Source organism: Girardinichthys multiradiatus, chromosome 24 (genome assembly GCF_021462225.1).
Source record: "Girardinichthys multiradiatus isolate DD_20200921_A chromosome 24, DD_fGirMul_XY1, whole genome shotgun sequence".
Classification (NCBI taxonomy): Eukaryota; Metazoa; Chordata; class Actinopteri; order Cyprinodontiformes; family Goodeidae; genus Girardinichthys; species Girardinichthys multiradiatus.
This window is the reverse complement of record NC_061816.1, coordinates 1,680,775-1,697,510: the sequence shown is the minus strand read 5'-3', so window position 1 is coordinate 1,697,510 and position 16,736 is coordinate 1,680,775. Positions and strand designations below refer to the sequence as shown.

Genomic DNA, 16,736 nt, shown 5'->3' with positions numbered 1-16,736 from the left:
TAATTAATGATCCTCCTAATTCTTCCAGATCTTCCCTCAGGGTCAGAGATGATTAACTTCAAACTTGTTAACTTTGCTTCCAGCTGAATCTCCAGGAACATTCAGAGTCTCTGCTGTCTTCTTCTGTCCTTGTCCATGTTTGTACTTCAGCAATGATCTAATATTATTTATTTGCACGTATTTTAGTTTTTTTATATTCTTGAAGTTAGAATTGGGATTATTTTTCTTACACTTCTTTCTGAATGAAATTTTATTTTCAGTGCAAACTGGTCCATGAGTCTGAATGAAACATGATAGATTGTCATAAAATTTACATCTAAATTCTGATAAAACCATATTAGGAGGGCTGCACGGTGGTGCAGATGGTGGGACTGTTGCCTTGCAGCAAGAAGGTCCTGGGTACACCCGGCCGGTGTTTCTGCATGGAGTTCGCACGTTCTCCCTGTGCATGTGTGGGTTCTCACCAGGTACTCCAGCTTCTTCCCACAGTCCAGAAACATGACGATTAGGTTAATTGGTCTTTCTAAATTGCCCTTAGGGGTGTGAATGAGTGTGTGGTTGTTTGTCCTCTATGTCTCTGTGTTGCCCTGCGATGGATTGGCAACCTGTCCAGGTTGGACCCTGCCTCTCACCCATAGACTGCTGGAGATAGACACCAGCTCCCCCGTGACCCACTATGGAATAAGTGGTAAAGAAAATGACTCACTTACCATATTAGGATTTTATTTCTTCTGTTTAAATATGTTAACAAGGAATCTATTTTTAATTTCCACAAAAGGGGTTAGTTGTTGAATTCCTTCTGCTCTGCTGACTCAGTCTGTTTTCTTCAAGTCTTCTTCTGTTCTCTGTCTTGCTTAAAGAAACCGTAAGTTTACTTTGTTTCATAGTTAAAGTTGATTTGAACTTTAATAATTTAACAGTGTGTTTCTGCTCTCTGGTGTTTGGAGAACATGTTCTCCTCTTATTTCAGAACCAAGTTTTAGTTTTACTGTATATGAAGGAACATCTACAGGATTATTAGATTATTGTCTGAAACAGTCAACATGATGAGCAGCTGATGTTTGTTTTTCACTAAACTAACAGCTTCGTTTTCAGGTCATTAAATCAAACTTTAATTTTCCCCTTTAAAGTCACAGAACAGCTGCTTCCTGTCAATCCTTTCAAAATAAGATGACACCAACGCTGTTAAAATGTTTCATGTTATTAAATGGTGTGAAGCTTTAATGGAACATATAATCCATCTGTATAGTTTGATGAATGAGAAATCCAGCAGGTCCTCTTATTTCAGAACCAAGTTTTAGTGTTACTGTATATGAAGGAACATCTACAGGATTATTAGATTAGCTTTGAATTATGGCACTAAATGAAGCCAACTGTTTAGTTTTCTTATTGTTTTAAAGTCAACATTTTATAGTTGGAAAATAACAAAGATCCAACATTTCCTATTTCCTTGAGCCCATGTTAAGGTAAAGAAAATCACTTTAGTTTTACCAAATGAAGGAAACCATAAATAGCATAAATCCAGTATTAATATTACTGTCATCATCCAGGTGTTATTGACTGATCAACAATGAATAAACACTAATGGACGTGTTTTAATGGAGTTCATTTCCACTCGCTCTCCAGCAGTTTTCTGTGTTGAAACTCTAAATATGGTTTCAGAGAGAAGAGCTTTAGAATGGATCAGTGGGTCTGAATGGAGGAAGTAAGTATTGTAGAGACAAAGTTTGGTTTGTTGGATGTTTGTGTGTTTGATTACGTATATAGTATTAAAAGCTTGTGTATTTGGAGAACAGTCAGTGCATAGCAGCATTTCAGTGAAACATGTTCTAGATATGGTGCAGCCCTGCCAGGTTCTGAAGGGTTCAGGCCCGTTCTAATGTGTGAGTTTAGAGTTTTCTACAATCCAGACTTTAGTTAAATAAACATAAAAAACGAAGGTTGAAAAATAATCAAAGTAAACCTATCAGAAGAGAGGAGATTTGTGGTCTTCTGGGGATCTCCAATCTGGCTCCAAACATCAAACTCTGGGAGAAAATGTGATTGAAGAAATATTGCAGAAAGTTAAGTTCAGTTAACAGTTTGATCATCTAAGTAACGTTAACAGAGTTCTGACTTCTGTTTGGTTTCTTCTTCTTTTTAAAAGTTGATTTATGATCTGTTCCTGATTAAATATATTCTATATAAACAATATTGAAGCTTCAACTAAAACAGACTGTAGTGTCTGACTAAGAAATGTAAAAATAAGCAAAGCCATAAAGTAGTAAATAGTCCACATATAAAGGCTGCTGCTCTGCTGTTTGTCTGCAGATATGTGATTCCTCCTGCCTCCATTTACAAATGTTTTGTGTTTTTATGCAAACTTTCACAAACCAGGAAGTTGCTCCTCAGGTTCCTGGCTGTGAACAATAGCAGCACTGTGAGAGAGGAACAGACCAGAGTCTGTGTTTTCATCATCACTACCATAGTTCCTGGTTTCTGGTCACTAATGGTGACGAGGTGAATCAAGCTGCTTGTGTGGAAGAAGTCTAACTGGGAGGAGGAGTGGTGGACTGGTCAGAACAGGATGGATTATTCAAGTGTTTAGTGACAACAACAGCAAGCATCACAATGACTAAAATCATTCAGGTTCTTCTTTACCAGCTGTGATAAATGAGAAGAAGCTGAGTAAGTCCCTCTTTGTTCCTTCAAGTCTCCAAGCAGAGATTTAGTCTCCTGATGAGACACGAGTCAGATCACATGAGACTGCAGAGCAACAGTCTGTGAGTTGATGAGGAGCTGCAGGTTGTTCCCAACAGGAAATAAATCCCACTCTACACTTCCATCCCATCTGGTGCTGCTTTCTGCTCCAACAGACCAACTCTGACTGCAATGTGCTGTTGATCTCTGGGAAAACTCTCAGACTGGATCAAACTCCACTTTGATCTTTGGGCCTCCTGATACCTTTAAATTTATTAACATCTCTTATCTTTGGGGTCATTTTACCCGAGGAATTGAAAACTTCACAAATGATCCAAATAAAAATGGCAGAGTCTGTGTCGATTACTTAATGTTTGTTTGTTGACTACTTAAATATAATAATAGCGAAAGCTATTTATTTGAACAAGAATAATAACACATTATAAATTTGGGGTCAATTTGACTCCAGTCAAGTCAGTTGCTGCTAGCTACTTATTGACCTTGTTTCTCTGTCATCAAAGCGTAGAACACGGTAGAAAACATGGAATGAATTTAGAGACATGTTTACTGTAAATATTACTCTTCCAGTGTCAGCAGTCCAAACACTTGCTGTTGCTTTCCCTTTTGACTTGTACAATCCTGCCAAGATGAGTAACCCAATGTAGGCTGTGAGTGAGTTTGATCCACTTCTTTCCAACTATCTCTATACACACGCTTACCCACGAAAGTTGTCATCTCAAGTATATCCTTTTTAATTGTGTTCTGAACAGCTCAAATGCTGATTTTATATCTTGGACATGGCTGACAGCGTTTCTGGTAGGACCTGGAACCATTTTGATGACGTTAGCAGCACTCAGTCTACCCTGTTGTTGAAGAGGAAAGACCAAAAAGCTTTTCATTTTTGAAAAGTAAAGTGTTTGCTGGAAGGTAAGAGAAACAACTGGAGGGTCAATACTAAGGGTGTCATTTTCATCAGTGGAGAATGCTTCATAATGTTATCCTCTGTCTCAGACTTCTCCTCTATGTCACTTTCATGGTCAAAGAGTGTGACAACACCTCATTAACAGAAACCTTTTCTCAGAAGTCATTTTCAGTTCAACAGTAAGCAGGAAGAAAGAGCACAGAGAGGCTGCTTTGCAAGCTTTTATGTGTTTGATCCACCCCTAAGTTGTGTGAAGTATCAATATCTTCATCGAAATGTTTTTCTATGGAAGTTTTTGGAAGATTAACAAATTTCATGTAATATTGACCTGAATATTTTTCAAAACATTGAAAACATATTTGTGTAAAATATTGATATTTCTCATATGTTGACCCCAAAAGAACACCGACGCATACAACATGGGTACATGACATAAAAAATATGGTCATGTTCATTTTATGTTAATACATGTCATTAAGTTAGGAAACGTACCTAAATATGAAGCCAAAAAACTTATGTCAGATATTTATTTAGACACGTTAAACATTGAAACATTGATAATTGGAGGGTTAACTGGTTATTTATAGTTCATGTAGGTTCGGAGACTGTTGGTGACGCTGACTCTTCAGTCAGTGAATGCAAAGGATTTTCAGGATTTAACATGGGGCAGTGAACGCCCCCCGCTGGTTTCTGTCAGTATTGATGTTCAGCTGAATGATGAGTGTTTCCTCCTCAGATGAAGGAAGAAGGTGTGAACTGAGCAGCATGGATCAGTGTGAGGACAGAGAGGACAGAGTCCCTCCCTCTAAAACCACTCTGTGTGGAGAACATGAGGACCAGAGCAAAGTTCAGAGGTCAGATCACCATCTCTAACTGTCCAGGTCTCTTCTCCATGTCAGAGCTCAGCTCTCACATCACCAAACCATCTTTATTCACAGGAAACTACCAGAACCAGAACCTGAACCCAGCTGTGTGTCCTTAAAGAGCAACTGGTCAAAGTCTCCTATTATTGATTTTAAATCAGATCAACCTTCAGCTGCAAAGAGGTGAGCTCTGTCTTAATGTTTTAACTGTATGACACTGAACTGATTCAGTTTGAAATGTTTTGATTCCACATTTTTCCACATTTTTATTCCTATTTATGAAACTGTTTGTTTTTGCTGGAAGCTTTTCCACAAATTCAGTCTCCAGTGAGTTCAGGGTAAACATTGTTGGAGGTGTTTCTAAGTGTCTGTAGTTCACCTGTTGGTCCAGCAGGGGTCAGGCTGATTCCAGCTGAAGACATAATTCAGGTTCACCATTTTAAAGAAATAATCAATGACAAAATAAGTGTGTTCCCAGTTCAGACTCTAGTGGATTGTTTTGTTCCTGAATTTGTGCTTCTGATGTTTTTCTCCCTCAGTTTTAATTCATATGTTGAATCAGACGACTTTTAAAGTGAAGAACTAAAGGAGGGCAGATAATACAAGATAAATGACCAAATTAACAACCAACCCTTTTTATCTGATCATATTTAACCCGTAGGTTTAAGTGTGAGACTGTAAATAAATAGAAATGCACAAATGTTTAAGGCAAGAGTTTTACTGGTGGTGAAGATATGGAGCAAAACCAAAATAATTCAACTGCAGAAATACCTGAACTTTACTGACTATGGTCCAGTTTTCAAAACTAATGTTTTCATTGAAATTAAAGAAATTACGTTTTGCAGACGGGCTGCACGGTGGCGCAGTTGGTAGCACTGTTGCCTTGCAGCAAGAAGGTCCTGGGTTTGATTCCCGGCCGGGGGTCTTTCTGCATGGAGTTTGCATGTTCTCCCCGTGCATGCGTTGGTTCTCACCGGGTACTCCGGCTTCCTCCCACAGTCCAAAGACATGCCTGTTAGGGTAATTGGTCTCTAAATTGCCCTTAGGTGTTTGAATGAGTGTGTGCATGGTTGTTTGTGTGTTGCCCTGCGATGGACTGGCGACCTGTCCAGGGTGTACCCTGCCTCTCGCCCATAGATTGCTGGAGATGAGCACCAATTTCCTCATGACCCACTATGTAATAAGTGGTAGAAAATGACTGACTGACTTTTTGCAAACACCATGTTTTAGCTATGCCAGTTATTATTATCACTATACTTATTATCATTTGATATGATTGTTTTGTTGAAAATGAGACTCAGTGTCACAATTAGATTTATCTATATGAATAAAACTGGAATAAAAAATATGAATAAAAATGAATAATCCAAAACCAAAAGTAAAAACAATGTTTGTCATAAGACTTCAATAATTTCAGAAAGACAACAACTGTTCAAATATTCTTCATCTACTAAAATATTTTACAATGAAGCCGATCAAGAACATTTATTGAAATGAAATTCAAATGTCCACAACTGAACCACTGGTCCACAATCTGCTTCATGTTCCTCTGGATGTTCAGTTTAAAGTTCTTGTAATCAGCAAGTAGAACAAATGAGCATTTAGAGCTCTGAGAAATCAGCCATGTTTCAACACAGTTACCATGACAACTCAGACTCTGCTCAGGTAGGAACTTCCCCTCTGGGGACAGCTGTCCCTGAATGGGAAAAGACACGTAGCTTTTGGAGCAGGACACCACATGGACCTTCGTCTTTGTCTGTTTGTTGTTCTACAGAATGTGAGCTAATGCTTCCTGGTTCCTCCACAGAGTGGACCAGCAGAACTCAGAGGTTCCCAGTGGTCCATCTGCCCAGCAGCATCAAACACAGCTGGACTCCATATTTATGGTCTGTACATGTACAACATCTACTTCTCCATCGGTTCTGTTCACAGTCATCTCCATGCTGCACTTTGTAGATCAGAGGACTGTCAGTGTGTCCAACATGGACCTGATGTTTGGCTCCATGATCTCAGTCTGATGTGTCCTTCATATATTGTTCTGTTCCAGCTGCTGGAGGACAACATTGTTACTTTTGTGAAGAACGAGCTGAAGAACATCCAGAAGGTTCTGAGTCCAGATTACCCGGAAGGCTTAGAGAGTCAGTGGGGGGATGAAGAGGTGTTGGAAGGTGAGGATGAAGAGAAGAGGAGGAGCAACAGAGAGGCTTTTGTGAAGATCACACTGAACTTCCTGAAGAAGATGAAGCAGGAGGAGCTGGCTGAACATCTGCAGAGCAGTAAGATGATTTCTCTCCAGATTTAACCTGGAGATAAAATTATTTATTTAGTGAAATATGTTTGATAAAACATTGTATATTTAATCCCCTTTTCAATATTTATTTAAAATATGTTTAACTTCTGTCTCAAACAGAACATGTTGCATCCATTTGTCAACGTAACCTTAAATCTGGTGTGAAGAAGAGGTTCCAGTGTGTGTTTGAGGGGATCGCTAAAGCAGGAAGTCCAACCCTTCTGAACCAGATCTACACAGAGCTCTACATCACAGAGGGAGGGACTGGAGAGGCCAATGATGAACATGAGGTCAGACAGATTGAAACAGCATCCAGGAAACCACACAGACCAGAAACAACCATCAGACAAGAAGACATCTTTAAAGTCCCACCTGGAAGAGATCAACCAATCAGAACAGTGATGACAAAGGGAGTGGCTGGCATTGGGAAAACAGTCTTAACCCAGAAGTTCACTCTGGACTGGGCTGAAGACAAAGCCCACCAGAACATCCAGTTCATATTTCCATTCACCTTCAGAGAGCTGAATGTGCTGAAAGAGAAAAAGTTCAGCTTGGTGGACCTTGTTCATCACTTCTTTACTGAAACCAAAGAAATCTGCAGCTTTGAACACTTCCAGGTTCTGTTCATCTTTGATGGTCTGGATGAGAGTCGACTTCCTCTGGACAACAAGGAGATCCTGACTGATGTTACAGAATCCACCTCAGTGGATGTTCTGCTGACAAACCTTATCAGGGGGAAACTGCTTCCCTCTGCTCGCCTCTGGATAACCACACGACCTGCAGCAGCCAATCAGATCTCTCCTGAGTGTGTTGGCATGGTGACAGAGGTCAGAGGGTTCACTGACCCACAGAAGGAGTACTTCAGGAAGAGATTCAGAGATAAGAAGCAGGCCAGCAGGATCATCTCCCACATGAAGACATCAAGAAGCCTCCACATCATGTGCCACATCCCAGTCTTCTGCTGGATCACTGCTACGGTTCTGGAGGATGTGTTGGAGACCAGAGAGGGAGGAGAGTTGCCCAACACCCTGACTGAGATGTTCATCCACTTCCTGGTGGTTCAGACCAAAGTGAAGAAGGTCAAGTATGATGGAGGATCTGAGACAGATCCACACTGGAGTCCAGAGAGCAAGAAGATGATTGAGTCTCTGGGAAAACTGGCTTTTGATCAGCTGCAGAAAGGAAACCTGATCTTCTATGAATCAGACCTGACAGAGTGTGGCATCGATATCAGAGCAGCCTCAGTGTACTCAGGAGTGTTCACACAGATCTTTAGAGAAGAGAGAGGGCTGTACCAGGACAAGGTGTTCTGCTTCGTCCATCTGAGTGTTCAGGAGTTTCTGGCTGCTTTTCATGTCCATCGGACCTTCATCAAGGATGGAGTTAATCTGATGGAAGACCAGAAAAATATTTATTTTATGTCTAAATACATTTTGTCTTGGTTGAAATTATTTTACGAGCCAAATCCAACAAGTCTCCATCAGAGAGCTGTGGACGAGGCCTTACGGAGTCCAAATGGACACCTGGACTTGTTCCTCCGCTTCCTCCTAGGTCTTTCAGTGGAGACCAATCAGATTCTCCTGCAAGGTCTGCTGACAAAGACAGGAAGTAGCTCACATACCAATGAGGGAACAGTTCAGTACATCAAGGAGAAGATCAATGAGAACCTGTCTGCAGAGAAAAGCATCAACCTGTTCCACTGTCTGAATGAACTGAATGATTGTTCTCTGGTCCAGGAGATCCAACAGTCTCTGAGTTCAGGAAGTCTCTCCACAGATAAACTGTCTCCTGCTCAGTGGTCAGCTCTGGTCTTCATCTTACTGTCATCAGGAGAAGATCTGGATGTGTTTGACCTGGAGAAATACTCTGCTTCAGAGGAAGCTCTTCTCAGGTTGCTGCCAGTGGTCAAAGCTTCAAACAAAGTTCTGTAAGTTCTGACATAATTTGGGTTTTGGTACCTGATGCTAAAACCAGGAAAGAGTGACTATTATCCTGGATGTTCTGATCAACAACTAAGGATTTATTAGAAAGTATAAATGTTAATGTTTGACTGTCAGTTAATTCAAAATGTGTTTAGTAAAAATAAACACTTTTGAAGATGTTTTAGAAACAATTTAACATTTTTATCCCACAAGACCCGACTGACACTTAGAATCTGTTACAAAATGGTTCCTCTCATAAAAGTAGAACAAAAATGGTAAATTTATTTATTTATTTATTTCTTGGGCTGCACGGTGGCGCAGTTGGTAGCACTGTTGCCTTGCAGCAAGAAGGTCCTCGGTTCAATTCCTGGCCGGGAGTCTTTCTGCATGGAGTTTGCATGTTCTCCCCGTGCATGTGTGGGTTCTCACCGGGTACTCTGGCTTCCTCCCACAGTCCAAAGACATGCTTGTTAGGTTAATTGGTCTCTCTAAATTGTCCTTAGGTGTATGTGTGTGTGTGGTTGTTTGTGTGTTGCCCTGCGATGGACTGGCGACCTGTCCTGGGTGTACCCCACCTCTCGCCCATAGACTGCTGGAGATAGGCACCAGCTTCCCCGTGACCCACTATGGAATAAGTGGTAGAAAATGACTGACTGGTTATTTCTTTTGAACTTTTAACACAGATTCTGTTTGACTTCTTCAGACCCAAACACTGTTTGTTTGTTTGTTATTTTATTAATTATGAATTAATTATTTACTTAAAGTATTTATATATTTTTCAATTTGGGGCCAAAGGTTCCTTTAAGGGTTAAAGAGGTTACATTATCATAGGATTCTTGGGGTTAAAGGTCACACCACACACTTCACGCTCCAGAGGCAATATGTTTCCTGAAAATAGCGACTAGAATTTAAAACAACAGAATATTGTTGCTTGGTTCTGATAATTAAAATTCCGATTTCTGGTTGCTGTTCTGTTCTCTTAATGTTCTTCCTTTTAGTAATAACTTTCCTTCTATTTCCATCATGATTTTTATTTTACTGCTCGTCCCACAGTGTTTGAAGGAGGAGTAAATATGGATCAGAACATGTGGTCAAATCTGGAATAGTGTTATGTGGAAACATCATTTAGTTTTCCACTATTTGCAAACAGCTGCAGGATATTTTCACTAAAACAACAACAGGTTGTGTTTGCAGCTCCATCTGTACAGATTAAAACATCATTCAAAGTTTAAGTGGGTTACAGAACATATAAATTTGTCTAAATCACATTTTGTTCTGTTTCAGGGTTCTGACATTCATTGCATTGCTTTAGAGTTTCTGAGTTCTTATTTCATGAAGCAGTTTCATCTGTCTTGTTTAATACTATAAGATGTTTTAATTTAGTTTTATTCCATCAGAATTATTCTTATTCATTTTGATCTCTGTCTCTTCAGACTGAAGAACTGTAACCTCTCAGAGAGAAGCTGTGAAGTTCTGGTCTCAGTTCTCAGCTCCGAGACCTCTAATCTGAGAGAGATGGACATGAGTAACAACAAGCTGCAGGATTCTGGAGTGGAGCTGCTGTCTTCTGGACTGAAGAGTCCAAACTGTAATCTGGAAACTCTCAGGTCTGAACAGCATTGATGACTTAATTACTGTGAACATCATTTGTTTCTGATTCCAACAAACCTTTTTTTCTACCTGAAAACATGCAGAATGTGTATGTGCAGAACTAAGTGGTCAATGCAATGTTCTGTAGGGTAACTTTAATAAGTGACACCAAAACAAAAGAATGAGAACTGCCAGTTATAACTAAACTCTGCTATTTGTAGCAGAGTTCTGTCCCCTTTAAGGTTTCTCCTGCAGCTACAGTGGAAAAAGGACTGAATGAGAACTTTGTCAGTCTACCTATTTCAACAGCAATAAGGTTCATAGCTGCTCTGCACTGAACTGAATTCCTCTCCTGAAACATCAAGCTGAATGTAAACATCACTGGTTCTGGAAAACATCAGCTGAGGTCCAAAGGGCTCCCTGTAGCATCCAATCAGCCCAAACTCTGTACATCTCATAAAATACAAGTTGGAGGAATCTCTGTCATTGAGAATTTTACCAACATCTGTTCATGCTGCATTCAGGTACAGCTGGGATTCTGGGCTGTTGAAATATCAAAACTCTAAAGTGATTTAAACTTTTTTATTCTCAAATATGGGCCCAGTCTTCAGAAATGTTGAACCCATTTCCAAGTGGTTCTGATTATGTATAATCTATCCAGCCACTGGCTATGCCTGCTTATACTACTTTATTCATTGAAACAAATCCAACTAAGTGTCCAGTTAATTCTGTACTTTCTACTTTTTTAGTTTTAGAACATAATAAAATCTAATTTCAGAAATTAAAATAAGTTGTTCATTTACTGCTGTCTGAAAAAAACAAACCTTTTTGTCTTAATTGAAGCAAACTGAAAACATACCAAACTGATTTTTGTTTACCGTCCCTCCCTTAATATAAATACTGCAACTTTTATCATGACTTGTTCTGTAACAAGTTGAACAAAGAACCTGAAATTTCAGCCGGACACAACAAGATAATATTAAGATGTTAATTGAAATCTGTCGTTGTTGTTCGGCAGAAAACCAGCAGCAGGATCAGGAACCTCTGAGGGCAGACAGATCGTTTAGTGGCTGAACAGAGAACTGAGAATAAAGTGAAGCTCAGAGAAAAAGCCACTAACCTTCTCAGAACCCGTGGGAGTGCGAGGATGCTGATTTTCAGCTCCAGGGTGACGTCACAGTGAGTCAGAGAGGCTGTGAACGGGAATCCTTGGTCTGACGTTATGATCAGATCCAGTACTGGGCTGACAGATCCGGGGGTAAGGTAGAGGGTGACAGTCAGGAGGCAGAAACAAGGTTGATGTCCAGAGATCAGAAGCCAGGGAGATATCCAACGAGGGCAAAGCAGAGCAGAAAAATCCAGGGGGCAAAAACAAGATCAAGATCAGCCAGACAGGCTAGGAAGAACACTGGACATTTACCACACAAGGCTTTCGATAATCTGGCGCTGTTTGTCAGCCAGAGAGCAGCTTATAAAGCCAGGTAAACAGGTGGAGCAGGTGAGGCATGAATAGGGAGCTGGCCGGGGAGGAGCAGGTGAAAACAATCCTCTGAAATCCTTCAACACAGCGATGATCAGCAGGCAGACAGAGACGGTGCAGAGAAACAGACCAGAATCATAACATGTTCTGACTGCATAAAACAAGGTTAAGACAATTTCTTGGGTACAAATTATTTGTTGCTACTGTTTGCTTTTGCCTTAATAAATAAATAGATAAATAAATATGTTTAATTATTATAGCGGTATTTGTGCTTGTCGGGCTCTTGAGGCTTGCTGTGACAGTTTCATTAGGACTGTGATGATTTTTGAATATTTTTATCATCCCTTTTATTGTTTTCACAATAAATGCCACAAAATATTGTCACAAATTGTAAAGTCCATATTCCCCATGCCTAGTGTCCACTACAGTAGCCTGCATGGGACACAAGTATCTGCTCTTTTGCTCTCACTTTGAAGACTTTTGTTAAAATAATGAGGCACAGTTGGTGGTGTCATATTCCAGAGCTTTCTCTTTTTATTTTTCCTTTACAGAAACACATCAGGTATCTCTCAGTAACTGAGAAATCTGTAGAACAGCTAAACGCTATTAGCTAGCAGTCAGCCACATGTGATTGGCTGATTGTGGTCACATGGTACAGATGAAAGCTAGTTGTAGAGAGAGCAGCAAGCAGCCTGGTCTGTCTACTCTGTTCAACCCAGTTACTGACTTAACGTTACACTGGATCACCAGGGTTTCCTGGTTAGCCACTCCAGACCTTAAAACATCTACATACCATGATGCAGCCACTACTGTGCTTCAACATTAGGATGGTGTTGTTGGACCTGTAGTTGTTTGAACAGATCCAGAACAGATTCAGGAATCTGGAAGTTTTATCCAAGGTTAAAACAGATTAGGTCCAGAATTCACTTCCTGAAATCTGGGCTGACTTGTTTGGATTTTTTAATGATGTCACACAAGGAAGCAGACTCTTAAACCCAACTAGATGACTTTACTAAAAAATCACTCATGTGTGTCTTTTCTTTTAAACAAAGCTTAAAGAAAGTTATTTGTTGACTGTGTTCACTGTCACGTTGCTGAAACATATGCAAAATGCACTTTTCTTTTGATTAGAGTTTAAAAGTATGAGTTATTAAATAATATAAGTTATTTTTATGGTAAAAGTGTTTAGCATCATTTTGCTTTTGCCTGTGTATAATACCATAATAACTGTATACATCAATACTGTTTAAAAACTCTGTATTTACACAATGTCGTGGGTTGTCCGTTGGGCTTTTTTTAGCTTGTTTTCATAGAGCTGGTTTCTCTTGCAAGATTTGGCAACATTGCTTTTAACTTAAAATCTCACTTGCAGTAATATAAGATCACCAAAAACATTTACTGCTTTTAACTCTGCTTTAAACCAATAACAGTATTGGTTAAATATTATTATTGTAACCTCTAGGTTATATATAACCCTTTTATCTTACATACTTTGAGCATTTCCTTAAATATAATGCATTGTAGGCCTTTTCCACCTTAGATTGTAATAATGACCTTTCTACTTAACGTTGTTAGTGTATTACACTTATACCTTTAAGGTTTTATGCACCGTCAAAGTCTTAAACAAAGTATTTTGTTTCATTTTGTCTCTCAGACGTAGATCCTGTAACCTCTCAGGGAGAACTTGTGAAGTTCTGTCATCAGTTCTTAGCTCCCAGTCCTGCTGTCTGAGAGAAGTTGACCTGCAGAACAACAACCTACAAGATTCAGGGGAGAAGTTGCCGTCTGGTTCAGACTGTACACTGGAAATATTCAGGTGAAGATTCATCAAACTGGTTCTTCTGGGTTTTAATGAAGAACAGTATTCTCTGTTTGACAAATTAAAATGGTTTAAATGCTAAGTTGATGATTTTCTGGTAAATTCTTCTGAGTCGTTAGTTTCTCAGCAGGAACAGACAGCAGTTAGTTCATCATCTGTTTCCTCCTGCCTGATTCAAAAAGATGAAATGAAAAGAATGAGTTCAAACTGGGCTGAAACATGACAACTTCAGGACAGAACTTTAGAGATGCTCCATTCAAATGGATGAGTCCAAATGTTGGACAGTTGTCTTCTGAGTGAAGAAGAACCGAGCCATGTAATGTCTGCTGTGGCAGAACCTTCAGTAATGAGACAGGAAAAGCCAGCTTGGTTGATTTGGACTCTTTAATGTAAAAAGTAGGAAATGAAGAGAATTGGGTCCAGAGGCCCGGCTGACTGCAGCTTGGCTGACCCAGACATGAGCCAAGGTTCCTCAGTCATGAGCAGCTTTATACAGCATAGTTCATTGTTAGCAACTGACAGACAGTACAGGCTGCATCATGTTGTCTTGGTTGATTCTGCTCTATCAGTCTGGTTCCTCCCACAATGGACCAGACAACGTATGCAGCAGGTCACAGAGTCCAAATGACCCAGATCCAGTTCTTCCAGCAGCATGTCAGAGTGGAATCTGATCTGATCGATTACAATGTCCATGTTTGCTGCTGAAAGAGACTGATGGTCTGACCCTCCTCCTCCTTTCAGGGAGCCTGATGGAGTCCGATGGTTGAAACCAGGTCTGAGGAAGTGTAAGTGTGTTTTTCATTTGATTCATGACAACAAAGCAGCTCACATTCAACCATCTTCAAACTGTCCATCACTCATTCAGGAGTCATCATCAAAGTGTCAATAAATGATCAATAACTGCAGCTGGATTGTGTTTGTTCTCTCCATCAGATTCCTGTCAGCTCACAATCGACACAAACACAGTGAACAGAAACCTCCAACTGTCTGGAGACAACAGGAAGGTGACACATGTGGAGGAGCTTCTGTCATATCCTGATCATCCAGACAGATTTGATGATTACTGGTCTCAGCTGCTGTGTAGTGATGGTCTGACTGGTCGCTGTTACTGGGAGGTCGAGTGGAGAGGATATGTTTTAATATTAGTGAGTTACAGAAGAATCAGGAGGAAAGGAGACATTAATGACTGTTTGTTTGGATCTAATGATCAGTCCTGGAGTCTGAGCTGCTCTGATGGTGGTTACTCTGTCTGGCACAATAGTAGAGAAACACCCATCTCCTCCTCCTCCTCCTCCTCCTCCTCCGTCACTAACAGAGTAGCAGTGTATGTGGACTGTCCTGCTGGCATTCTGTCCTTCTACAGAGTCTCCTCTGACTCACTGATCCACCTCCACACCTTCAACACCACATTCACTGAACCTCTTTATCCTGGATTCTGGATCAGTTCTGGTTCCTCAGTGTTTCTGTGTTGAGTCTAAAGAGTCTCCTCCTGTCAGAGAAACACTCTCACTGTTGAACAGATAGTTCAGTCTCTACATGTCTGTCTCTTTCACTCAGAAACATTTTCACATTCAGTCGGTTTATTTCTGAAACTCTTGGAAAAGATTCCTTGTAAACTTCGTCCTCTTCCAGTCATTTAAAGATGGAAGCTGGGATTATTCCAGGATCCAAAGGTTTGGTTCTGTTTCCAGTCAAAGCTTCATTTAGGGGTTTTCCTCCAATGTGCTTCCAGTGCTATACCAAGTCTGCTGCTGGAGTTGGTTCTTTACTGGTTCTTTACTGGTTCTTTACGTCTCTTCCAGTAAATGTTTGATCCTGGCTCTTAATATCACCATCAGAAGAAGTTTTAACATTTCTATCTCCAATCTTTTCTGTAATGTTTCTTGTTTGTGTCACTAATGTAGTTTTTCTTCATCTGATCTGAACAGTTTTGTACTTTAGTCCCAGATAAACAGGCTGCCTCCTCAGGATCTGTGGGCTGTGAAGCTCAGGGTTTCTGGAACTGATTTGTGATGAAAAATGATGACGTGAGTGGAGCTGCTGTTTTAACTGCCCAGGTGGTTGTTCAGTTCCTCACTGTTAGTATCTGCTATGTTTTAATGAGCCAGATCAGTTCACAATATGACTTCTGATGAGACTGTTCCTAAAAGAAGAATCATTCCAGACTATCTGTGGCTGAACTGCAGATGATGGAAATGTAAATATTGGAGAATAAAACAGTATTTGCTACCAGTTTTCTGACTGTTATTTTACAGAACATCAAATATGTCTAAAAGGTTAAAACAGTGATGGACTCAGCCAGTCTCAGTCTCCTGCAAATACTCATTTGACCTTTAGTCCCAAGAGAGGAGGAGGGGGTGTCTGTCCCAGCAGTCATTAATGGACTACAGGCTGAGGACACACTGGACAGGTCACCAGTCCATCACAGAGTCAGGGTTGGATCTACCTCACCAAAGTCTAGGTTCTGATTGGGTCAACTGGACCAACTTTATAAAATGATGTCAAGTTGAACATAATTTATTCTAAAGATCTATTAATAGAAGCTCTTTGTACAGTTGAGGACTTGAACTAGGACACTAGATGTTCTCAGTACTTTAGTCTATCACACTGAGCTGTTGGCTCATTCAGGTTTGTTGTCTTTTTCTGGACTTTTATCTTTTTATTTCCACAGTTGGACTGAAGTTAATGTCACCACAGACTTTGATCCCATGCTGTCTGAGCTTTATTCCCTCCCTTCCTCCCCTTCTATTATGTTCTCACACATTGAAATCATGCTGGGGTTTGGTTATCTGCTGGCTTTCAGCACAGGTGACATCCAGCTCAACAGTGTTTGGCTCCAGCTGGAAAACATGGTTGAACTTTCTGAAGGTAAATGTGAATTTGTATCCAGTAACAGGTCATTTCTATATCAGCAGCCAAGGAATCATTTTATGTGTGTTTACTGTAACCTTCTGTTTTTATTTGATTTTATTCATGCTGTCGTTTTTTACAGCTCTCACTTTTAGAGCAGTGGGTGGAAATTTGTTGCTGTTGTGTTATTTGACTTGTTTTATTTTCAGTCTAAATATTTGATTAAAAACACATCATGAAAAATTAACATGACACACCGAGTTCTTTCCTTCAGCATTTCATCTTGTTTTAGTCGTGTTAAATGTGTTTGTCAGTGTTTGG

At 40.1% G+C, this 16,736-nt stretch overlaps 2 protein-coding genes across 4 annotated transcripts in view; one reads left to right on the top strand and one right to left on the bottom strand.

The window, feature by feature from the left end:
* LOC124861391 (NACHT, LRR and PYD domains-containing protein 3-like) overlaps window positions 1-16,736 on the bottom strand; it is a 923,911-nt gene that overhangs the window by 603,193 nt on the left and 303,982 nt on the right. The gene's annotated exons all lie outside the window — the stretch shown is intronic.
* On the top strand, window positions 4,342-15,799 carry LOC124861414 (NACHT, LRR and PYD domains-containing protein 3-like). The gene is made up of 9 exons (XM_047355159.1): window positions 4,342-4,455; window positions 4,540-4,647; window positions 6,272-6,350; window positions 6,512-6,740; window positions 6,875-8,681; window positions 10,110-10,283; window positions 13,401-13,562; window positions 14,307-14,350; window positions 14,499-15,799. The coding sequence occupies exons 1-9, from the start codon at window positions 4,367-4,369 to the stop codon at window positions 15,035-15,037; spliced, it is 3,231 nt and encodes a 1,076-aa protein (XP_047211115.1). The 5' UTR covers window positions 4,342-4,366; the 3' UTR covers window positions 15,038-15,799.

What these genes read in the sequence shown, in the direction of transcription:
- LOC124861414 (XM_047355159.1), top strand. Translation starts at nt 4,367, where the DNA reads ATGGATCAGTGTGAGGACAGAGAGGACAGAGTCCCTCCCTCTAAAACC. An exon ending in CAACCTTCAGCTGCAAAGAG is followed by an intron (nt 4,648 to 6,271) that starts GTGAGCTCTGTC and finishes GTTCCTCCACAG; the next exon opens with AGTGGACCAGCAGAACTCAG. An exon ending in TGTAATCTGGAAACTCTCAG is followed by an intron (nt 10,284 to 13,400) that starts GTCTGAACAGCA and finishes TTTGTCTCTCAG; the next exon opens with ACGTAGATCCTGTAACCTCT.